The 26,070-nt window shown below is 45.9% G+C and overlaps 1 protein-coding gene across 2 annotated transcripts in view; it reads right to left on the bottom strand.

Annotated features, from left to right (window-relative positions):
* Positions 1-109: 109 nt before the first annotated feature.
* fbxl6 (F-box and leucine-rich repeat protein 6) overlaps positions 110-26,070 on the bottom strand; it is a 78,869-nt gene continuing 52,908 nt past the window's right edge. Inside the window, exons 3-10 of one of the 2 annotated variants that reach the window (XM_052015508.1) lie at positions 24,651-24,809; positions 23,520-23,583; positions 20,710-20,841; positions 18,240-18,347; positions 16,512-16,625; positions 15,050-15,281; positions 12,325-12,565; positions 110-7,602 (exon numbers count right to left, since the gene is read on the bottom strand). In XM_052015508.1, coding sequence (XP_051871468.1) covers positions 7,413-7,602; positions 12,325-12,565; positions 15,050-15,281; positions 16,512-16,625; positions 18,240-18,347; positions 20,710-20,841; positions 23,520-23,583; positions 24,651-24,809 — 1,240 coding nt within the window. In that variant the 3' untranslated portion in view covers positions 110-7,412. The remainder of the gene's footprint in view (positions 7,603-12,324; positions 12,566-15,049; positions 15,282-16,511; positions 16,626-18,239; positions 18,348-20,709; positions 20,842-23,519; positions 23,584-24,650; positions 24,810-26,070) is intronic. The other variant, XM_052015507.1, reaches the window with a different exon arrangement.

Raw genomic sequence — 26,070 nt, 5'->3', positions numbered from 1 at the left:
GTTCAATTGTCATTATATTTATGACACAATGGCTTCCGCCTAGAAAAAAAGTTTCCCCATCTCAATATGAAACTCAACAAACAACATTCATTAGTATCACAAACAAACACGAGGACTGAGAGTGTGATGGGACCAAATGAAATGGAAGTATTGTATTTACTAACAATTATAGATGGTCTTAGGTCAAAGAAACCATCCCTGACCCATTAATACTGACACAGTATTCAAAATGCAAGAGGTATAATAAGGATCTGCTCCAAAATCTCAGTTCATCTACTTAAAACAATAGTCTCTGAATGGGTACTAGCAACATTGTTCTTGAGATCAGAAATTGCAGCTAGAATCCCAGATGCCATTCACCACAGTGGGAACATATAGAATGCAGTCATTACTAACTTTCAAGAATGCTAATGGTTATAAAGATAGGCCAGGGGCAGTTGGTAAAACAAAGTTGTGAAGTTAGATTTCAAGATGCCTAATCTGTAATTTCAGGACAGGGACAAGTGCCTCTAGTACACCAATGGGAAGGAACCACATCTGCTCCATTTGTCCCATTAAGTCGTAAAGTGATACCACACAGAAGGGGGCAAACAACCCATCATGCCTGTGTCAGTTCCCTTAAAGAGCTATCCAAATAATCCCACTCTTCCACCATAATTTTTCCATTCCAAGAATTTAATTCCCTTTTGATTGTTACTGTTGAACAGGGAGTTTGCACACATTCTCCCTGTGACCGCATGGGTTTCCTCTGGGTCCGGGTACTCTAGTTTCATCCCAAGGATGTGCAGGTTGGTAGGTTAATTGGCTGCTGTAAATTGCCTCTAGTGTGTAGGTGAGTGGTAGAATCTGGGCTACATAAGAAATAGGAGCAGGAGTCAGCCATCTGGCCCGTCAAGCCTGCTCCGCCATTCAATAAGATCATGGCTGATCTGGCCGTGGACTCAGCTCCACCTATCTGCCTTTTCCCCATAACCTTTAATTTCCCTGACTATGCAAAAATCTATCTAACTGGACTTTAGATATATTTCATGAGGTAGACTCTACTGCTTCCCTGGGCTGGGAATTCCACAGATTCACTGCTCTCTGGGAAAAGCAGTTCCTTCTCATCTCCATCCTAAATCTACTCCCCCGAATCTTGAGGCCATGTCCCCTAGTTCTAGTCTCACCTACCAGTGGAAACAACTTTCCAGCCTCTATCTTATCTATCCCTTTCATAATTTTGTACGTTTTTATAAGATCCCCTCTCATTCTTCTGAATTCCAGCAGGTATAGTCCCAGGCAACTCAATCTCTCCTCATAGGCTAACCCCCTCATCTACAGAATCAACCTGGTGAACCTCCTCTGCACCACCTCCAAAGCCAGTATATCTTTGCTCAAGTAAGGAGACCAGAACTGCACGCAGTACGCCAGGTGTGGCCTCACCAGCACCCTGTACAGTTGCAGCATAACTTTCCTGCTCTTAAATTCAATCCCTCCAGCAATGAAGGCCAATGTTCCATTTACCTTCTTGATAACCTGTTGCACCTGCAAAGCAACCTTTTGTGATTTGTGCACAAGCACTCCCAAGTCCCTCTGCACAACAGCATGCTGTAATCTTTCACCATTTAAATAATAATCTGATCTATTTTTCCTTCCAAAGTGGATGACCTCGCATTTACCAACATTGTACTCCATTTGCCAGACCCTTGCCCACTCACTTAACCTATCGATATCTCTCTGCAGTCTCTCCGCATCCTCTGCACAATTTGCTTTTCCACTCAATTTAGTGTCATCAGCAAACTTAGATACACTACACTCAGTCCCCTCTTCCAAATCGTTAATGTATATCATGAACAGTTGTGGGCCCAGCATCGACCCCTGCGGCACTCCGCTCACCACTGATTACCAACCAGAGAAATACCCATTTATCCGGTTAACCAATCCTCTATCCATGCCAATACATTACCCCCAACTCCATGCATCCTTATGCACAAGTCTTTTATGTGGCACCTTATTGAATGCCTTCTGGAAATTCAACATCCACCTGTTCCCCTCTGTCCACTGCACTCATTATATCTTCAAAGAACTCCAGTAAGTTTGTCAAATGGGACCTGCCTTTCCTGAATCCATGCTGTGTCTGCCTGATGGAACCACTTCTATCCAGATCTCTCACTATTTCTTCCTTAAGTGACAGTTTCAAGCATTTTCCCAACTACAGATGTTAAGCTAACTGGTCCATAGTTACCTGCCTTTTGCCTACATCCTTTCTTAAACAGTGACATGACATTCACTGCCTTTCAAGCTGCCGGGACCTGCCCGGAGTCTTGAGGATTTTCATAAATTATCACAAACACCTCCACTATAACTTCCGCCATTTCTTTCAGTACCCTGGGATGCATCCCATCAGGACCGGGGGACTTGCCTAACTTTAGGCCCGCTAGTTTGCTCATCACCACCTCTTGCATGACAGTGATTGTATCGAGGTCCTCACCTCCCATTGCATCCATAACCTCTCTTTGACATATTAGATGTCCTCCACCGTGAAGACCGACACAAAATAGTCGTTCAAGGCCTCAACAGTTTCCACATCACCCAATACCCCACCTTCCCAGTTGCCAGTACCCCAGTTTCCACTACCCCATCTCCCTTCCTATCCTTCTGTATTACCTGATACCCTTGGATATTTAATTCCCACTCGTCTCCACACTGCAACCACATTTCTCTAATGGCCACTAAATCACACCCTTATGCAGTGATTTGTGCCACAAGTTCACTGACCTTGTTTCAAATACTACGGGCATTCAGATAAAGTGCCCTTACACTCATTGTCCTTTTAGAATCAAGTAACCTTTGTGTCCTTTGCATTTGACTTCTCTGTACTCCACTCTTCCTTTTTTCTAACTTTTGCTCTGGTCTCTGCTTTGCTTCCCTCTGTCTTTCTGCGTGGATTCCCACTCCCCTGTCATATTAGTTTAAACCCTCCCCCAATAGCACTAGCAAACAATCCCCCTAGGACATTGATCCCAGGAGTAGACTGTCCAGTTTGTACTGGTTCACCTCCCTCAGAACTGGTTCCAATGCCCCAGGGATCTGAAACCCTCCCTCCTGCACCACTGCTCAAGCCACATTCATCCTAACTCTGCTGCTGTTCCTACTCTGACTAGCATGTGGAACAGGTAGTAATCCTAAGATTATTACCTTTGAGGTCCTACTTTTTAATCCATCTCCTAGCTCCCTAAATTCAGCTTGCAGGACCTCAACCTGTTTTTTTTCCCTATCATTGGTACCTACATGCACCACGACAACTGGCTGTTCACCCTCCCCTTCCAGAATGCCCTGCAGCCACGCTGAGACATCCCTGACCCTGGCACCCAGGAGACAACACCAACCGGGAGTCCTGTTTGCGGCCACAGAAGCTCCTATTCCCCTTACCATGGAATCCCCTCCCACTAGCTCTGCCACTCTTTTTCCTGCTATCCTGTGCAACAGAGCCACCCACGATGCCATGATCCTGGCTACTGGTGCCTTCCCCGATGAGCCATCTCCCCCAACAGTATCCAAAGCGGTATTTGTTTTGGAGGGAGATGACCGCAGGGGACTCCTGCACTACCTTCCTGCTACTGCTCTGCCTGTTGGTCACACATCACTTACCTTTCCCTAGGCCCTTAAACTGCAGTGTGAGCAACTCGCTAAACATGCTGTCCGCAACATTCTCAGTATCGCAGATACTCCAAAATAAATCCATGTGCAGCTCCAGTGCTGTCATGCAGTCTGTCAGGAGCTGTAGCTGGACACACTTCCTGTGCACATAGTCTTTTTATTAACTGCTGATAATTAGCCAATTAACCAATCACCTATTAATCAACAATTAGCTGACTTACCCTTTAAATTCCTGCAAGTGAAACTCAAGCAAGGAGACTCTTCAGTTCTCCTGCTGTAAGTCACCAACTCTTTAGCCTCCACCTCTTCTTGCCGAAGCCTCAGCTCCCCACTCGTAACACTGGCCCACTCCAACAGTGGCCGCTCCACTTGATACTTACTAATTTTTATTGACACACAGTGACGTGTCTCTCTTTGCGTTACTGAGAATGTGCAGGCTGCCCCCAGCACATTCTCATTAATGCAAAAAGACGCATTTCAGTGTGTTTCGAATGTACATGACTAACATATCTTAATTGGCCACTGTTAACTAGCCAATGAACCAATCAACTATTAACAACTTGCAAATGTGCCTCTTTTAGACTCCTGTGAGGTGAAACTCAAGCACAGAGACTCACCCCTTTTCAAATCTCCCGCTCCAAATCTCACTCAAAGTCCCAACTCCTGCAAGGTGAAACTCACAAGCACAGAGACTCACCTCTTTTCAAATCTCCCGCTCCAAGTAAGGGTAAATTAATGGAAACGTGGGGAGGATTAAAAAGTGGGATAAATGTAGGATTGGTGTAAATGGATGTTTGTTGGTCAGCCCGGACCCAGTGGCCCGAAGGGCCTGTTTCTGTGCTGTATTTCTCTATCTCACCACCATCAAGCTGCCCATTCGAGATCATGACATACCATGTAGAAGCATTCTCATGCTTTATCTGCTTCTGAAATCTTTGCCTCTGACTACTGACCCCTCAGACACGTGAAACACATTCTCCTTGCATATCAAAACCCTCCATGAACAACTTCTAACCTTCTCTGCATTGATCGTACCAACTCACTGGGACAGGCAGTAACTAAAGCCCTCAGCAGTTAGTGACTCGGCCATTTAATGTGACTCTGGAGTCTTGTATATCCAATCAATTATGGTCACTTTTGGTACCACATTTTTTGTTATTCATTCGAAGGATGTGGGCTTCGCAGGCATTTAATTGCCCATCGCTAGTTGCCCTTGAGAAGGTGGTGGTGAGCTGCCTTCTTGAACCACTGCAGTCCTTGAGGTGTGGTATAGCCACAGTGCTGTGTGTTCCAGGGTTTTGACCCAGCGACGGTCTGTTAAATTTATCGGTCACAATCCACATTAGCAACAACAGAAAGAATGAAACAACTAGCTTTTCTTAATATTTTATTACATGTCCATATTGCGTATCCCAGTTGCTTTATTCTATGACCACTATCAATAGGAGTCAAAAAACATTTTCATAAAATAGAAGCATTTGCCAGATAGTAGAAGCACCGGTCACTGGGTTAGTGGCTGAGTACAGTCCCAGTTGTGGCTGACCTGGCTAAGCTCAGCGTAAACTGTGAGAATCTAATTTAACACTCAGGCTGCTCAGCTGGTTGGGGCTTTGTCCAACTGAGAAGGGACTTTTTTCCTGAGATTAAAAGCTGGCAAGAGCCCCCAAAGGTTAAAACATCACAACAAATAAAAATTCAGATTTTCTGTAATGCACCATGATTTAAGCACCACATCAATGTCCAATGCTTTTTCCATTCACAATGTGGAAAGGCAGTCATCATCCCATCACAAAGGAATGGGTTTTGAATTAAAGTGGGTCTCTGGGCAAGACCAGATGAACAAATGCACTGCTGGCGGTCCGTGTGCAATGCGAGGGGGGTAGAGGCAGAGCGCGGAGATTCTCGACTGAGGGAGAGGAACAGGTGGAGCGCCTGCAGCACTACCTGTTCACTGCCTGCGGATTGACCAAAACGCACCATCTCAGTAGCATAGCCTTGGGTAAGCTGCCCCTCCACCGATCACAGTGACTGTACTTTACAACCAGCCAGTGCAATGACAGGGTAAAAAGCACGATATATACAAGATCATTTTACAAGGTCATTAGCAATAGCCCTGAGTCAAAAACCAAAGAAAGAGCTCATGACAGCGTGTACAAGGAAACAGCACATTTCACGACACACATTGAGATGACCATACTTCAGATATACTGAGGGGGGTCACTGCATGCAGTTTCAGCTACTCACTATTACAGCTGCAATCACAACGATCTTAAAATAGGCTTTGGAACAGAATCCTGGCCTGTGTTTCTGGACCCTCTGAAATGTCTATTGGACCCTCTGAATGTCCTTGGCAATTCCCACTCATACGCTGGAAGAGCCCCAGAAGCTTGTGGATTCCTGCTGGTGACATTTTCCTTGGCTTTCTGCTGGGCTTTGGCCATTAGTCATGGATACAACACAGAAACAGCAAATGATGGAGGCAGCATGACATCATTGACACTTCAAAAGTCTCCAATAATGTAATTTCCCACCCAATGGTTCACTGAACATTAACACTGAATCCAGACACACAACCACTAGGGCATTTGGAACCATTGTCTCCCAGTTCTAGGAGTCCAGTTCCCCACTTGTCTAGGTCCTCAGTCAGTACGCCAATGCAGATGAGAAAACGATTGGCCAAATTTTACATCGCACCAGGAAGTAAGAAATTGCATCAATGTGTGGCACCACACAGACCATGTTAAAAGGCAAACTCCTAAAAGTGGACAATTGTGGGCACTATTTGTGCTTGTGCAATTTTCCTGTCTGTGTTTATTGTATGTCCTCTGTCGTGTGAGTCTGGGGGAAACGACATTTCGTTCCTCCATGTGTTTTACAGCATCTGGGTGAATGACAATAAAGTATAACTTGAACTTGAACAAGAGAGCGACCAAGAAATTCCTTACAGGAGAATAAAATTAAAAGAGCCATGCAGCTAAGGCACAACCTAGAAGACTGTCAGAGCACCTTGGACAGTGGACTGCAATGCTGTATGGTGCTGGGGTTGGGGGAATGTACAGGAAATGGAAAACCCTTAAGGCAGTAAATATCTCCTCTAGTGCTCAGACAAAGCTGTTTAACACACTGTAACAACGTACAGCTAGCCAGCCTCCACAGTCAGGGCTCGGTGCACATTCAGAGATTGATGGATCGTGAGCCAGTTCCCCGGTCCGAGAACAGGAGCTCGCCTCTCACCGTTGCTCTGCAGGACAACGCGATTCGCGTTACCTCAGGAAAGCCCTTCCTCAACGGCTCAAACCAGTTTCCACTAACGCCTGACCTGCCCAAGCTTCCTCTAAGAGTTGCGTCAACCTCGCAACGTTTGCCCAGCTCCCTCACAAGGCACCTTAAACCGCAGTCCGGTAGCATGTCCTCCCATCTGCTTAAGATGTAGATCAGCAGTTAGTAATTCTGCAGCAAATAATGCAGCAAACTGACTTCAGCCCAAGCTGCAACCCAATCTAAACTCAGTTTGGAACATTAGATTCTGCTGACTACAGCCCAAATCAGTTTCAAGCTGTAGGGAGTACATCTGGGGCCAACCTAGAATACATCTGTACCGAGCTCAGCCCGCTCTGCAGTTGATATTTGTTTTGCTTTATTTATTGATTGTGCTTTGAACTTTATGGAAACAGCCGGACACACACGCTTTGTTTATGAAGACAAGCCTATCGCACTACCCTTTGATTCTGCAGTTGGACTGGGGCCATTCCTGGTACCTCAGGAGCAGAATCCTACTTGATAGCCTCGCCCTGAGGCCCATGGTCACCGGCAGACTGCTGCCCTCCTGGGCTGCTCAGCAAGCGGTTGACAAACTGGGCGATCTCTTCCTGGCCTCGGTAGATGCGCTTCAGGCCCCGGGGGAGACAGCGGCAGGACGTTAGGTTCAAGTAGCTGAGTCTGGGGCTGCTGCTCACCACCACCCTGTAGGAGGGAGCAAAGGACAGAGAAAGAAAATCAAACATCTCTCCGAAGAGCAAAAGCAACGGCGGGGAAAATGTGTTGGGAATTTCCTGAGAGAGTTGTGGTACTGAACAGCTACTACAGGCAGGCTCTGCTTGCACAGATTCTGTACGGAAAGACGGATTTAATTACATTGAAAGTAGAGCACAGGACCAGGCTATTTAAGTCCAGTGTTTCTGGTCCCACAGGACACCCACCTCACCCCACAACAGAGCACATCTCTTATTACACACAAGGGAGAGACCATACAATCCCCTGAACCTGCTCTGACATTCAATAACATCACACTGAACTTCTGTCACATCCTCTCTGAAGTCCCAAATGTTTCTCAGACTCAGTGCTCAATGTGCTGGGACTGAGCCCTCTGGGGGAAGAGAACTCCAAATGTACACTACCCGCCCAGTGAAGACAATTCTCCCAAGCCGAATCCTGGACAGGCGACCACATCCTGAGGTTACGACTCCTAGTTTTGGATTCTGAAACCAGAGGGGAAAATCCCTCAGCGTTGACCCAAAGCCAACCGCATCCCATCAGCTTTAGCCCAACCCCATCCACATTACAAACCCCCTCAAGGAAGTCTGTTGTCTGCTTGCTGTACTAGCTTGTTACAATTTGTGAACGAAATCCCTCTAAATTACATTTGTTGTTTGAGTATTGTTTAATAAATATTCTACTTTCTGATTTTTTTCTGCCAGTGTCATAAAATAACCTAGCGTAGAAACAGGCCCTTCGGCCCAACTCGTCCATGCCGACCATGGTACCCACCAAGCTAGTCCCATTTGGCCCATATCCCTCTAAATCCCTCCTATCCACGTCTTTTAAATGTTATTGTACCCACCTCAACCACTTCCTCTGGCAGCTCGTTCCATATACCTACCACCCTCAGATCCCTTTTAAATCTCTCCCCCCTCACCTTAAACCTATGTCCTCTGGTTTTTGGTTTCCCTTTCACCCTGTCTATACCCCTCATGATTTTATACACCTCTGTAGGATCAGCCCTCAATTTCCTACGCTCCAAGGAATAAAGTCCCAGCCTGTCCAACCTCTCCCTATAACTCAGGCCCTCGAGTCCTGGCAACATCCTCATAAATCTTCTCTGCACTCTTTTCCAGTGGATAATTTCCTCATGTTCTCCAGCTATCACCTTCTTGGCCACCAGGGACATGCTCAGCAAGTTCCGGTTATCTCTAGAGGGACATCTTGAAAAGACGCCAACCTGTAATACAGGGGGGCCTGTGGATGCCCCAAGTAGCACCTCCTGTACATGTCCTTGATGCCCAATCGCTTAAACTGTCTATATTCCTTTGCACCTTTCTCACAACTTACTTTCCCACCAAGTTTTGTATCATAAGAATAAAGGAAAACCTTGATTTATGGCAGGCATGTGTTCCTGGAAAACGTTTTCGTAAAGTGGAATTTCATAAATGGAAAAGAGTGGTACAATCCTTTATGGGTGTCCATTAAGGCAATAGAGTGCATTCCCCTTTGCAATGGGTAGCACGATATTCAGATCGTGAAAAGGACCTCCCTAAATAGAAGTCATAAACCCCAAAGAGTCAATGGCATTACAGCAAAAATTTGTAAAATGAGGATTACTGTTACAACAAGCACTGCCTTCCATGGATTGCTTCAGAGATATCTAAGGTGCTCCAAATCAGGATCCCTGGTTTTAATTCCCCGACAAGAGAATGCCTAACCACCCAGCCTTGACACTGAATAGCAGTTCCATCAATAAACACCTCAGTAAAGCAGCCAACATAATCAAAGACCCCACCCACCCCGGACATTCTCTCTTCTCCCCCCTTACATCGGGCAGAAGATACAAAAGCCTGAAAGCATGTACCACCGGGCTCAAGGACAGCTTCTATCCCGCTGTTATAAGACTATTGAACGGTCCCTAGTGCGATAAGAATGGACTGTTATGTCATACCTGAATCTAGAGAAGATTCGTTGTTCAGTTTTTGAATCTAACTTAGACCTTCAAACCCTGTGGGGACCTTTTTTGAATTATTTTCAAAATCTCTGATTTGGTGATTGAAACGCAGATATTGGCTGACATTGTTACATTTTTAAGGGTTTTTCCTTGTTTTTTCCATCTAACAGCTTCGGTTTTTGGTAGCGGGAGTAGATTCCTTTTATAATAAAATATTTCAATTTTTTTCCTTTATTAACTAACTATTACATGTAATTATTAATTTAGAGTATTGTGATCTTAAGTATGATTTAACACAACGTATTTAGTATTTTTACTCTTGCTTGATGCATGTACTCTGTATTTTTTTCATGGATTTAATAAAAATATTGAAAAGAAAAGAAAAGAATGGACTCTTGACCTCACAATCCACCTCATCATGACCTTGCACCCTACTATCTGCCTGCACTGCACTTTGTAACAGTAACACTTTATTCAGCATTCTGTTAATGTTTTCCTCAATGCACTGTTGTAATGAAATGATCTATATGGATGGCATGCAAAATAAAGTTTTTCTCTGTACCTCAGTACATGCGACAATAATAAACCAATTTACTAAATTTAGCATCATCCTCATTCTGGGGGGGGGGGGGGGGTTACCGTTCACCAAAATTCTCAATGGGCTGGGTACCAAACTGCCGTGTCCACAAGAGCAATTCAGGAATTGCATGTCCTACACTGAGCAACACATCTGACTCCACAAACATTTATTGCTGTCTGGAATACTCTCCACTTGCCTGCATGAGAGCAACCTCAACAATATGGAGCTGGCTTAGTTAGTACCCTAACCACCCAAACGTTCACTCCCCCCCACCACCATGGATGCAGTATGAAGCAACACAGGTGAAATCCAAGCAAGGTTTTCTTCAACAGCTGCCAACACTGAGAAGAGGATCGGGAACACGTGACGGCCGTACTGGGGCCTCTGCTGTATGTATAGATATATATATATTTTATATATATGAAAACGTAGATGAATGGCTTAGTAAGTTCACAGATTGGTGGTGTTGTGGATAGTGTAGAAGACTGCCAAAGGATGCAGCGGGATATAGATCAGTTGCAGATGTGGGAGGAGAAATGGCAGATGGAGTTTAATCTGGCCATGTGTGAGGTGTCGCACTTTGGGAGATCAAATGTAAAGGGACAGTACACAGTTAACGGCAGGACCATTAACAGTGTTGATGTACAGAGGGATCTTGGGCTCCAAGTCCATAGCTCCCTGAAAGTGGCTGCACGGGTTGATAGGGCAGTGAAGAAGGCGTCTAGCACGCTTGCCTTTATTAGTCCAGATGTTGAGTTTAGGAGTCAGGAAGTTATGTTGCAGCTTTATAAAACTCTGGTTAGGCCACATCTGGAGTATTGCATTCAATTCTGTTCACTCCCTTATAAAGGAAGGATGTGGAGACTTTGGAGAGGGTGCAGAAGAGGTTTATCAGGATGCTGCCTTGATTAGAGGACATGTGCTATGAGGAGAGGTTGGACAAACTTGGGTTGTTTCCTCTGGAGTGGTGGAGGCTGAGGGGAGACCTGATAAAGGTTTATAAGATAATGAGAGGCATAGATAGAGTAGACAGCCAGTATCTTTTTCCCAGGGTCGAAATGTCTAATACTAGAGGACATGCATTTAAGGTAAGAGGGGGAAAGTTCAAAGGAGATGTGCGGGGCAAACTTTTTTTTATCTATTTTACACAGAGACTGGTGGGTGCCTTGAATACACTGCCAGGGGTGGTAGTGAAGGCAAATATGATAGAGATGTTTAAGAGGCTCTTAGTTAGGCGCATGAATCTGCACAGAATGGAGGGACATGGGCATTGTGTAGGCAGAAGGCATTAGTTTAGTTAGACATTTAGTTACTAGTTTAATTAGTTCTGCACAACATCGTGGGCCGAAGGGCCTGTTCCTGGACTGTACTGTTCTATGTTCTAACTACTTCACCATTGCTTCAGTGACTGTCCCAAGCTCCAGAATTCCCTCTTGAGAGATAATTTGCTTTATCTGCATACAATTGCATTACTGTGACACTGGGAGACACAAGGAGAGTAACACTAAGGTATAGACACTCCTTGTCTCTCCCAGTGTCACAGTAATACAATTGGTGCTGATAACCTGAGAATACCTCACCTCGACCTTACCCACCCCTCCAACTACTCAGAACTAAGTCGAGGTGGAGGTGACCACATTACCCAGGGTTTCACCCAGTAAACTACAACTGAAGTCACACAAACCAACCACAGCTCAAAGTTTATATGGACCAAGCCCAAATTTCAGTCGACTTTGGGCCAAATTCTGGGCATCTTGTCCACACCCCCAGTTTCTGGCACCAAGCTCATTTCTCCCAATATTATCAAGGAAATAGCCCATGTATATAAAAACCAGGAATGGTTAGCAGCGTATTTAAAACAGTGACATCAGTATTCACGTTAACAATGCAGAGTGCTATCATATATACAAGTAGGAAAGTTGAACAGTCCTGAACACTGTAATGAAATTAGTTAACTGGGAGGTGGTGGGGAAGAATTGTCCACACATTAAAACAGAACGGCCATGATTATAGGATCAAATTAATCCCACCACCCTGCTCTTTCTCTGTCACTTTTCCATGGTTTCTAAATATTAATATTACTTTTCCCTTTTATTTTTGGAGTACCAATTGGTCTTTCCACACTTCAGATCTACAATATGGCAAAGGTGACCAGCACACTGATGAATACCTGATAGCATCCAGGGTGACCTTAGTCCCAGCCAGGTTTAGAGAGCGTAGGACATGATTCCCCTCGGTCCCTGCCAGGATCCCCATGGCTAACTCGAGGTCCTTCTCTTTGTAGCACTGACCGGTGAGATCCAGTTCCTCCAAAGAGTGTTTCCATTTCAGTGCCATCTGTTCCGAACCCTGCTTAGCCAGCAGTAGGGTGGTGGTGCTGCAGTATAGTCCCAGGAACAACCGCGCAAGGTCTGGTGTTAGAACAAGCAGAGAGTTTCATAAGAAAGCAGTTTGGCTCTTTAGCCTCAGACATCCTAAAGGGAAAGACCATAAGGAGTAGGCCATTCAGCCCCTCAAGCCTGCTCCACCATTCAATTAGATCTAACTTTCCTCAAGTCCACTATTCCCACCTATACCCACGATTTCCTTACAAATTAAAAATCTGTCCAGCTCAGCTTCAAATCTGCTCAAGGATTCAGCCTGAACAAGAGGTGGGAGAAGGGGAAATGGAGGCATTCAACTTCTGGGTACTGCTCCTGGTGCCTCACCATCAAAACTACTAAAAGTTACCAACAACATGCTACGTGACTGTGGGGAGGCAAACAATCCCTCCTTGTCCTCTACAACATACAAACAGTACATCACAGGAACAGGCCCATCAGCTCACAATACCTGTGCCAAATTAAACCAATCCCATCTGCCTGCACGTGATCCATAACCCTCCATGTTCATGTGTATGTCCAAATGTTTCTCAAAACACCCCTATCGTGTCTGCCTCCACTACCACCCCTGGCAGCGTGTTCCAGGCACCCATCGCTCTCTGTAAAAAAAAAACCTGCCTTGCATACCTCCTTTAAACTTTCGCCCCTCACCTTAAAGCTTGGTCCTCTAGTATTTGACATTTCTAGCTTCGGAAAGAGGTTCTGACAGTCTACCCTATCTATGCTTCTCATAATTTTGTAAATTTCTCCCCTCAGCCTCCGACGCTCCAGAGAAAACAACCCAAGTTTGTCCAACCCCTTCTTATAGCTCATACCCTCTAAACCAGGCAGCATCCTAATGAAACTCCTCTGCACCATCTCCAAAGCATCCACATCCTTTTCTGTAATGGGGCAACCAGGACTACACATTATATTCCAAATGTGGCCTAACCAAAGTTTTATACAGCTGCAACATGACATCCTGACTCTATACTCAATGCCCCAATCGATATACACCTTCTTTACCACCCTATCTACTTGCGTGGTCACTTTCAGGGAGCTATGGACTTGGATCCCAAGGTCCCTCTTTACATCTTAACATTACTGACCCCCACCATCCTCCTCCAACACTTCTGGCCAGCTGGGTGGGCTCATACTCACCTCACCCCATTCTTACCCTACCAGCTGGACACTAAGAATTACAATTACACCAATCCTGTACTGCCCGATTTCCCCCACCCAACCCCAAAGATCTAACCGTAAGCCCTTTCTGTTTCTCATCCACAACACCACACTAACATTTTTTCATTCAATTCCTCTCTCAACTCTCATAGGGAGGTTATGCTTCAGTGACATAGGGCATTGGTGACACCACGTCCGAAATAGTGTGTATTACATTGATCAAAGAGTCAAATGGCACAGAAGCAGGACCTTCAGCCCACAGTGTCTGTGCAGACCATCAGGTATCCATCTGTACTAATCCCATTCTCCAGTCCATAGCCTTCCATGCCATGGCATTTCTACACCATAGAAAGCATCCTATCTGGATGCATCACGGCTTGGTACGGCAACTGCTCTGCCCAGGACCGCAAGAAGCTGCAGAGAGTTGTGGACACAGCCCAGCACGTCACGGACACCAGCCTCCCCTCCTTGGACTTTACCTCTCGCTGTCTGGGTGAAGCAGCCAGCATAGTCAAAGACCCCACCCACCCAGGACATTCTCTCTCCTCTCCTCTTCCATCAGGTGGAAGATACAGGAGCCTGAGGGCACGTACCACCAGACTTAAGGACAGCTTCTACCCCACTGTGATAAGACTACTTAACAGTTCCCTTATACGATGAGATGGACTCTGACCTCACGATCTACCTTGTTGTGACCTTGCACTTTATTGCACTGCACTTTCTCTGTAGCTGTGACAGAGGAGATTTACCAGGATGCTGCCTGGTTTAGAGAGTATGGATTACGAGGAGAGACTAAGGGAGTTAGGGCTTTACTCTTTGGAGAGAAGGAGGATGAGAGGAGACATGATAGAGGTGTACAAAATATTAAGAGGAATAGATAGAGTGGACAGCCAGCGCCTCTTTCGCAGGGCACCAATGCTCAATACAAGAGGGCATGGCTTTAAAGTAATGGGTGGGAAGTTCAAGGGAGATATCAGAGGAAGATTTTTCACCCAGAGAGTGGTTGGGGCATGGAATGCGCTGCCTGGGGCGGTGGTGGAGGCAGGTACATTGGTCAAATTCAAGAGATTGCTAGACAAGCATATGAAGGAAGTCAAAATAGAGGGATATGTGGGAGGAAGGGGTTAGATAGTCTTAGGTGAGGTTTAAAGGTCGGCACAACATTGTGGGCCAAAGGGCCTGTTTTGTGCTGTACTGGTCTATGAAAAAATCTTAACAGATGGCAGAGCAGGTAATCGAAAGCAAATAGCCTACTCCTGCTTCTACCTCTTACGTTCATGTCAAAGTCTCTAATCACAGATACCCAGAGAGAGGAATCACACAAAGGATGAGGTGAGAGACAGATCTCCCTACCTTGACAGGGCAGGAGCTGCAGTGCCGCTGAAGTGATCCGATAACAACCCCTGAGGTCTAAGGTCCGCAGCTTCGACGACAAGTGCAACAACTTTACCAGGACTTCGTCTGTGACCAGTGAGAACGACGAGGTGGCCAGGCACAGCTCCTCCAGCTCAGAGAAGCCAACTTCTGGCGAAACGATCATAGTGCAAGCCTTGGGGAACCAGGTCAGGTTCAGGAGTCTCAGCACCTGCACCGAATGACGCAGTCAATTAGAGGCTTGTGGTGGCTGGGACAAGGCGTTGCTGAACATGGCAGAGAGGCGAGTTAATACAGAGAGTGACCTCTGCAGCAAAACATAGTGAAGGGCTTGATCACTTGAATCACCCAGGGATAGAAGGCTACGAGCCAAGTGCTGGAAGATGAGACTAATACGGATGGATGTCCACTGGTCAGAATAGACATGGTGGACCAAATGGTCTGCTTCCATGCTATAGGACTCCATGCCTTTCTAGAACATAGACCAGTACAGCACAGGTACAGGCCCTTTGGCCCATGATGTCTATGCTAACCACGATGCCAAATTAAACTAAACCTATCTGTCTGCACATGCTCTGTATCCCTCCATTCCCTGCCCTGTTTGTGTGCCTGTCTAAATGTCTCTTCAACGGCACTATCGTCTCTGCTTCCACCACCACCCTGGCAGTGCGTTCCAGGTACCGACCACTCTGTGTGTGTGTAAAATAAAACTCCCCCCCCGCCACCCATAAAGCTATGTCCACTTGTACTTGGCATTTCCACCCCAGGAACAAGATTCTGTCTACCCTATCTACGCCCCTCATAAATTTCATAAATGTCTATCGGGTCTCCCCTCAGCCTTTGGAGATGGGACAGGAATGGACAGGCGAGGGTGTTCTTTATGAATGATGTGGCATAGACAGGGAGTTCATGTGCTCTCTCTCACTCCCCATGCTAATTCACCAGCCTCCCCTCCTTGGACTCTGTCTTTACCTCTCGCTGTCTTGGCGAAGCAGCCAGCATAATCAAAGACCCCACCCACCCGGGTCATTCTCTCTTCTCTCCTCTTCCATTGGGTAGAAGATACAGGAGCCTGAGGGCACGTACCACCAGACGCAAGGACAGCTTCTACCCCACTGTGATAAGACTATTGAACGGTTCCCTTATACGATGAGATGGACTCAGACCTCACAATCTACCTTGTTGTGACCTTGCACCTTATTGCACTGCACCTTCTCTGTAGCTGTGACACTTTACTCTGTGCTGTTATTGTTTTTACCTGTACTACATCAATGCACTCTGTACTACCTCAATGCACTCTGTACTAACCCATTGTAACTGCACTGTGTAATGAATTGACCTGTACGATCGGCAAGGCAAGTTTTTCACTGTACCTCGGTACAAGAGACGGTAATAAACCAATACCAATACCAATTTCTACCGCCCCTCACGCCCCAAATACCTGCAGTTTGGGGCAGCCAGCCTGCAGCATCTCAATACAGAACTGGAAGTAGGGGTTGGTCTGCTTGATTTCAGTGTTGACCTCCAATAGCCGAAGTTCAGTACAGCAGCCAGCCTAGGGGACAGGAGCAACACAAAGAGAACAGGTGAATAAAGCAGGGCAAACCCATGCTCCCTCTAATGCTGCCTTGCCGCCTGTTCTTGTGTTAGCAAACTGGACCAAATACCAACCGCCTGCATAAAGATGTCAAATAAAGCATGGTAATTGTCAGCTAATTGGAATCCTGGATCTCCTTTTACCACCTATATCAAATCTCCTCTCCACTTTCCTTACTCTACAGGGAGCAACTAAATCTGTAGTCTGATCATATAGATGAAATCCCTCTTCTCTGAAATCAATTGAATAAGTTTTTTTATAAATACCATAGAAAGTATCCTATCTGGATGTATCACGGCTTGGTACGGCAACTGCTCTGCCCAGGACCGCAAGAAACTGCAGAGAGTTGTGGACACAGCCCAGTGCATCACGGACACCAGCCTCCCCTCCTTGGACTCTTTACCTCTCGTTGTCCTGGCGAAGCAGCCGGCATAATCAAAGACCCCACCCACCCGGGACATTCTCTCTTCTCTCCTCTTCCATTGGGTAGAAGATACAGGAGCCTGAGGGCACGTACCACCAGACGCAAGGACAGCTTCTACCCCACTGTGATAAGACTATTGAACCGTTCCCTTATACAATGAGATGGACTCTGACCTCACGATCTACCTTGCTGTGACCTTGCACCTTATTGCACTGCACTTTCTCTGTAGCTGTGACACTTTACTCTGTACTGTTATTGTTTTTACCTGTACTACATCAATGCACTCTGTACTAACCCAATGTAACTGCACTGTGTAATGAATTGACCTGTACGATCAGTACGCAAGACAAGTTTCTCACTGTAGCTCAGTACAAGTGACAATAATAAACCAATACCAATATATTCATTCAAGGGACGTGGGCTCACAGGCTGAGCCAGCATTTAATTGCCCATCCCTAGTTGCCCCTGAGAGGGTGGTGGTGAGCTGCCTTCTTGAACCACTGCAGTCCCTGAGGTGTGGGTGCACCCACCACGCTGTCAGGGAGGGGTTTCTAAGATTTTGACCCAGCGACGGTGAAGAAACAGTGATATATTCCCGGGTCAGGATGGTGTGAGGCTTGAAGGTCTCTCTTGGACCTTCACATTCTTCCTAAAATTAGGTGACCAGAATTGGATACAATACTCCAGTTGTAGCCTAACCAATTTTTTTTTAAAAACAGTTTCAACATAACTTCCCTGCCTTTGTAATGTATGGCTCTATTTATGAATCACAGGATCCAATATGTTTGGCTAACAACCCTTTCAGATATTGGTCACCCTACAAATCCAGTGCCCTCTTGTTCCTGCAGAGGTTCCTTTGACCCAAAGGCACTAAATAAAGTGATGAATAAAATGGTACAAAATAGTTCTCATCTCAAAGTAATATTTATCTAACTAAGCTAACTAATCAAACTATTCACTACAATGTAAATAAGGAGGACTCAGGGCACAGAATAGAGTCATTAAAAAGTTACAATGTGTGGGAGGCCATTTGGCCCATCATGCCCTCACTGATTAAAAAAGAGCTGCCCAGTCTAGAACATCAACCCTTCCATGCCACAGCCCAATTATAACGGGCTCCTACACCCACCCACCACGAGGTACCTTACCACAATGGCGTTGAAGATGTTATGCAGACGACTGTTGTACGTCACACAAAGCTGTTTGAGGTTCGAACCTGCTGTTTCAAGAAAGCTGATAACAGCCGCTGTGTCAACCTGCAAAGAAGGGCCAGAGACGGTCAAGTCAAAACACGATCAATCAGAAATATAGGTAACGGAGTACGCCATTATTCTTCCTAAGCCCCTCCTCGCATTCAGTTAGACCATGGCTAATTGTATTTTAAGTTCCTCGTGTTCGTAAGAAGCTGCAGAGAGTAATGGACTCCGCCCAATACATCCCTCCCCACCATCAGTAGTACCTACAGGAGGCGTTGCTTCAAGAAGGCAACGTCATCCCCACCATCCGGGCCATGCAGATAAGAAGAAAAAAATGCATTAAGAAGGTGTAAACCTGACAAATGGAGTTTAATATGGGGAAGTGTGAGGTCATGCATCTTGACAGGAGGAATCAAAAGGTGGATTATTATCTAAATGGAGAGAGGCTGCAAATAAGTGAAGTACAGAGGGATCTGGGTGTTCTAGTGCATGAATCACAAAAAGTTAGCAGGCAGGTCCAACAAATAATCAAGGTGGCAAACAGCATTTGCGCCTTCATTGCAAAGGGGTTGGACTTAAGAATAGGGAGGTTTTGTTGCAGTTATACAGGGTGTTGGTGAGACCTCAGCTGGGATATGGTCCCCTACCTAAAGAAGGATACAGTAACAGTGGAGGCAGGACAAAGGAGATTCCCCAGGATAATTCCTGGGATGATAAGGTTGTCCTATCAAGAGAGGCTGGACAGTTTAAGTCTGTATTCCTTGGAGTTTAGAAGAAAGTGGGGTGGCATTCAAACATACAAGATCCTAAGAGGATTTGACAAGGTAGGTGTTGAGATGTTTTACTAGTGGAGGACAATAGGTTGGATAAATCCAACCTGGTGAGATCTATCGCAGGGTGTTAATGGAAGCTGAAGAGGAGATTGCTGGGGCTCTGACAGAGATTTTTGCATCACCATTAGCCACAGATGAGGTACCTGAAGACTGGAGGATAGGTAATGTTTTCCCCCTTGTTCAAAAAGTGCAGTAGGGATAAGCCTGGAAACTACAGAGCCTTATCAGTGGTAGGGAATATTCTAAGGGACAGGATTTACGTTCACTTGAAAAGGTAGAGACTGATTAGGATGAGTCAGCATGGTTTTGTTCAGGGGAAATCAGAATCAGATTTATCACTGACACATGATGTGAAATTTGTTTTGCGGCAGCAGTACAGTGCAAAGATATTGAGTTCTTTTGAGGAGGTGACGAGGAAAATTGATGAGGGCAGCACGGTCGACTTGGTTTACATGGACTTTAGTAAGGCTTTTGACAACGCCCCGCATGGTAGGTTCTTCCTGAAGGTTAAGACACAAGGGATCCGAGGCGTGTTGGCAAGCTGGATGCAAAAATTGACAGGGTGATACGAGGTAGAGGGTAGTGGTGGGTGGGGGTTTATCTGACTGGAAATCTGTAACAAATGGTGTACCGGAGGGATCAGTGCTGGGACCTTTGTTGTTTGTAATAGATAAAAATATCTTGGAATGAGAATGTAGGGGGATGGGACGAGTAATTTTGCAGAAGATACGAAAATCGTTGGAGTCATAGATAGTGAAGAGTATACACAGAACAGTACAGCACAGGAACAGGCCCTTCAGCCCACCATGTCTGCACCAATCTAAACTAATCCCATCTACTGGCACGTGGTCCATATACCTCTTTCCCCTGCTCGTTCATGCCTAAATGCCTCTTAAACATTGCTATCATATCTTCTTCCAGCATCTCCCCTGGCACTGGGGAATTGACCAAAAGACTAGAGGTAAGTAAATATGGTTGTGTAACAATATTAGTGGAAAGTTGGATGGAAGAAATTTAATCCAGAAAAGTGTGAAATTCTGGTTGAACACAGAATAAATGGCAGGGAACTTAGGAGCATTGGTTTACAGAAAGACCTTGGGGTGCAAATCCATAGTTCCCTGAAAGTGGTGACACAAGTGGATAGGATAGTGAAGAAGGGCATTTTGTATGCTTGCCTTCATTGGCCGAGGCGTTGAGTATAAAAGAGTTGGGACATCATGTTGCAGCTGTTCACAACATTGGTCAGACTGCACTTGTAGTATTGGGTACAGTTCTGGTTGCTGCACTACAGGAAGGATGTGATAGTAATAGAGAGTGCAGGAGAGATTCACCAGGTGAGTATAACCTCAGGTTTACTGATAGAAGCATAGTATATATTTTTTTAAATAAGAACCTCTGAAGTAGAGTCACCATATTTAAGAGGGTCTTGAATCATTTGACAAGAAATAAATGGGACAGGTGAATGGGGACCATTTCAGCCTGGGCAACACAGACTGAGCTTCACTTCTGGTTCACTTTGGTACAATTGTGCAATAACTGAAGAATCCTTTCACAACTCAGCTGCAAAAACTCACAATTAGTTCTCTTACCACTGAATGCTGTAGGTTTAGACTTTCCAGCTTCCGGGAATGGGTGGCCAAAGCTTCAAAGACATCAGATGTGACACCAGTACAGTTGGTCAGTCGCAAGGAGACTAAATGAGGACAGGACTTCGTGATGGCCTGGAGACAGATAGTGACATTGTAACAACAGTGGAATGACATGGACACTTGGCACTGTTCCTAAATCAAATAGAATCAGAGTGCAGCAAACCCATAGAACCATAGAACACTACAGCACAGAAAACAGGCCATTTCGCCCTTCTAGTCTGTGCCGAAACTTTATTCCGCTATTCCTATTGACCTGCACCCAGTCCATAACCCTCCAGACCTCTCCTGTCCATGTATCTATCCAATTTATTCTTAAGGGTGAGCTCGCATTTACCACATCAGATGGCAGCCCGTTCCACACTCCCACCACACTCTGAGTGAAGAAGTTCCCCCTAATGTTCCCCCTAAACCTTTCCCCTTTCACCCTAGAGCCATGTCCTCTCGTACTTATCTCTCCTAATCTAGGTGGAAAGAGCCTACTCGCATTTACTCTGTCTATATCCCTCATAATTTTGTAAACCTCTATCAAATCTCCCCTCATTCTTCTACGCTCCAAGGAATAAAGTCCTAACCTGTTCAATCTTTCCCTGTAACTCAACTCCTGAAGACCCGGCAACATTCTAGTAAATCTCTTCTGCACTCTTTCAATCTTACTGATATCCTTCCTATAGTTAGGTGACCAAAACTGCACACAATACTCCAAATTTGGCCTCACCAATGTCTTATACAACCTCACCATAACATCCCAACTCCTATACTCAATACTATGCCAAAAGCCTTCTTTACAAACCTGTCTACCTGCAATGCCACTTTCAGGGAGTTATGTATCTGAACTCCCAGATCCCTTTGTTACTCCGCACTCCTCAGTGCCCTACCATTTACTGTGTATGTTCTCCCTTGATTTGTCCTTCCAAAATACAACACCTCACACTTGTCTGCATTAAATTCCATCTGCCATTTTCTGGCCCATTTTTCCATTTGGTCCAGATCCCTCTGCAAGCTTCGAAATCCTTCCTCGCTGTCCACTACACCTTCAATCTTAGTGTCATCAGCGAACTTGCTGATCCAATTTACCACTTTATCACCTAGGTCATTGATATAGACAACAAACAACAATGGTCCCAGCACAGATCCCTGAGGACACCACTAATCACAGGCCTCCACTCTGAGAAACAATCATCCACAACCACTCTCTGTCTTCTCACATACAGCCAATTTCGAATCCAGTTTATAACCCCTCCATGGATACCTAGTGTCTGAACCTTCTGAACTAACCTCCCATGTAGGACCTTGTCAAAGGCCTTACTAAAGTCCATGTAGACAACATCCACAGCCTTTCCTTCATCTACTTTCTTGGTAACCTCCTCGAAAAACTCTACAAGATTCGTTAAACATGAATTTAGTAGCAGTGTGCAGGATCTTGACTGCTTTAAATAGGATGATGCTGTTCCCATTCAAGAACCAAAGAGGATACCATTTTAAAGTGGTTGGCAAACGATGCTGGGGGACATTAAAACCTTTTTTCAAACATGGAGCAGTTATGACCTTCAACTCATTGCTCAGGGCTTTCAACAGGGAAATAGACAGATACTTAAGGGATAATACTTTGCAGGGCAGTGAGGAAGTGGACCAAATGGATTGCTCAACAGAAAGCCGGCATGAACTCAACAGGATAAATGGCCTTATATCAGAAGTAGACGATCATATCCAGAGTGGATGGCTTCCCTGTGATCTACAACCTATCTCAGCAATATGTGTTATAGACCAGAAAGAACAAGGCAGATCAAACTCAGTTTCCATTGAGCAATGGTAAAGGTCTCACCTTTCTGCCCAAGTGAGGCATTGCAGAGTAGAGCTTCCCCCCATAGAGCCGTCTAACCACAACCCTGGAATGCACCCTCCTGAATTTCCCACAACTAATATCAGCATCCCTTCTATCCTGAGTTACAACTACCATATATGTGCCTTAAATACAAAGACTTTTAGAATGAGTACATTATTATTACCCCTTTAGGGAAGAAAAAGATCTAACTTACACAACAACTGAATGGTTATAGTGATTCTCCCCAGCATGTCTAGATATAGTGGCAAACCTTTACAGCTACTTCCCTTCAACCACTTGGTTCTTAAACCAAACGGCACAACCCTAGTCACTACAACTCAACGACCACTTTGATCACTTTGCATTAAAATGGACTTTGCTGGGTTTTATTGTTCTGATTGTGTTCTTTCTTGTAAAAACTGGCAATAATTCATGTTTTTCTTGTGAATACTGTGTATATAATTCTATGTACCTGTGATGCTGCTGCAAGTAAGTTTTTCATTGCACCTGTGCGTACATGTAGTTGTGCAGATGACAATAAACTCGACTTTAATTCTCCCCAATATGTCCAGATATAGTAGCAAACCTTTCAGATTCCAGAGGATTAAAAAGTTAGCATTGCTGGATATTCCCTCAAATATGACTTCAGCAGCAGAACTGAAACGATGTTACACTGCTCAAAAGACCACAATACCATAAGACACAGGAGCAGAGGTCGGCCATTCGGCCCATCGAGTCTGCTCTGCCATTCTATCATGAGCTGATCCATTCTCCCATTTAGCCCCACTCCCCCACCTTCTCACCATAACCTTTGATGCCCTGGCTACTCAGATACCTATCAATCTCTGCCTTAAATACACCCAATGACTTTGCCTCCACAGCTGCACATTCTCATGTGACAGGAGAATGAGTGACTGGGCAATCCTACCTTCAGGGTGTAACTCACTAAGTTGTTCCAATGGCAGAGGGAGAACTCCCGAAGCTGTGAAAACCTGTGTGTAAAAAAACACATCGAAGGCAGGTTGAATCGGCTGGCAACTTTTCCCTCAATTTTCTACCTCCTTAGCAGGAAAGGAACAATACCCTGCTGGAGCTTGCAACCCCAAATTCAGAGAACCAATAGCCATCTCAACGTTGAAGTCATTTCACCAGATGTTTATCATCAGCTCACGGGAAGAACAGCAAGATTTCATTCCTCTAATCCGAAAGTAGCCCGTGGGGCCTTGTGGAATCCACATGGGAAAAGGAAGCAGGGTCTTGAGGGAGTGGGCGAGATAACTAAATATTTCGTCAAGGTGGGGGTTTAATGGAAGGACAGGGAGGTTTGGAACTGAAACCCCACTACCCAAAGCCTACCACGGCACTCTGCTCATCCAGCACATGAATACAGCACAGTGGCACAGATAGTGAAGCCAATGCCTCCAGTGACGCGGGTTCGATCCTGACCTCGGGCGCCGTCTGTGTGGAGTATGTACGTCCTCCCTGTGACTACACAGGTCCGCCCCGGGTGCTCCGGTTTCCTCCCACATCCCAAAGACGTGGAGGTTGGTCGTTGTATGTAGGTGAGTGGTAGAATCGGGGGGGGGAGCCGATGAGCACGTGGGGACAATAATAAAACAAAATGGGATCAATAGAGGGTGTGCAAATGGGTAGTTGATAGTCGGCACAGACTCGATGGGCCGAAGGGCCTTTACCCCTGCTACTATGAGTGACAGTATCAGGGTAAGGGTATTGACAGGAATGTGGGGGATAAATAAATGGTTTAGAGTAGGATTAGTGTAAAAATGGGTGCAGACTCAGTGGCAGAAGGATCTGTATCCATGCTGCTCAGCTCGACTACCTCAACATTTACAGTTCTTATTCTCAAGTTTAAGTCTATCCACAGACTGACCGTTTCCTTCCTCTGTAGGTTTGACTCCCAGAGCACGGTACAACAGACGTCTTGTAAGTGCCTCTCACTAACTGCACACAATCTGAAAATAAATCAACTCCCAACCAAACCCCACCGCCCACCCCCCCCCCCACCACTAATACAGCCAGACCCCTCCGCCTTACGAACCTGTTCTCTGTCAGCCAGCTTAAGGTGTTCTGGATTTTTCTCTGAACTGGAGGTTGGAGTTTCTTTCCAGGATTGACCCAGCACTGAGAGATGGTGACCCTGCGCCAGAGTCTGGGGTTGCCAGCGGCTCCATTCCACAGGTGACACACGCGAGCCATTCTGTTTAAAGACGTGGGTGAGGAGATCAAATCGAAAGAACCCATCGGCCGACAGCCCGGCCTGTAACTCTCACACTACAGCAGACATTCCTGCTCTATCCAACCGTACAAGATATCCAGCGGGCAGCGGAGTGAGGGGGAGCAGAGTGATTTGGGCTTTGGCTCAAGAGGCTTCGGCTTAAAGGGGTGAGGCAGGTGAGTAGCTGGTAGGAAAAGGTAAGTTTTCCCTGTTATCTGTTAGAAATATTTAAGTAGGAAAAAGCTAGGTAGGGGGAAAAAAAAGAATTAGTTCAGATGGAGGACATGGTGGTGTGCTGCAGCTGCTTGATGTGGGAGATCGTGGACCTTGCTGCGGTCCACGATGGCCACATCTGCAGTAAGTGCTTGAGGCTGGAGGAACTTCGGCTCACAATCGATGAGCTGGAGTTACAGCTTCAAACACTGCGCAGCATCAGGGAGGGGGAGAGTTATGTAGACACTGTACATCAGAAGACATTAACCCCTGCTTAGAGCAGGTACTTCCAGGAAGTAGATGGAAGGGTAACTGTCAGGGGAGGGAAAAGGGAAAAGAAAACGAACAGGCAGATGGAGCAGAGGAGCCCGGAGGCTGTTCCCCTCAGTAACAGGTTTTCTGCTTTGGAAGCTGTTGGGGGGGATGACCTGCCGGGGCCCAGCAGCAGTAGCCAGATCTCTGGCACTGGGACTGGTCCTGCTGCTCAGAAGGGAAGGGAGGAGAAGAGGAAGGCAGTAGTGATAGGGGACTCGATAGTCAGGGAAACAGATAGGAGGTTCTGTGGCAGTGAGCGTGAATCCCAGATGGAATGTTGCCTCCCAGGTGCCAGGATCCGGGATGTCTCTGATCGGGTCCACAGGATTCTTGAGCGGGAGGGAGAACAGCCAGAAGTCGTGGTTCATGTTGGTACCAACGACATAGGTGGGAAGAGGGATGAGGTCCTGTAAAGTGAGTTTAGGGAGCTAGGCAGAAGAACAGGACCTCGAGGGTAGCGATCTCAGGATTGCTGCCAGTGCCACGTGATAGTGAAGGTAGGAATAGGAGGAGGTGGCAAATAAATGCATGGCTGAGAAGTTGGTGCTGGAGGGAGGGTTTTAGATTTTTGGATCACTGAGATCTCTTCAGGGGAAGGTGGGACCTGTATAGAGAGGACGGGTTACACCCGAACCTGAGGGGGGGCCAATATCCTTGCAGCCAGGTTTGCTAGGGTGGTTCGGGAGGGTTTAAATTAGTTTGCAAGAGGAATGGG

The sequence above is a fragment of the Pristis pectinata genome, chromosome 5, assembly GCF_009764475.1.
Source record: "Pristis pectinata isolate sPriPec2 chromosome 5, sPriPec2.1.pri, whole genome shotgun sequence".
In the NCBI taxonomy this organism is placed as follows: Eukaryota; Metazoa; Chordata; class Chondrichthyes; order Rhinopristiformes; family Pristidae; genus Pristis; species Pristis pectinata.
Note: the sequence above shows the minus strand (reverse complement) of the source record. Positions and strands in the feature narration are given on the sequence as shown.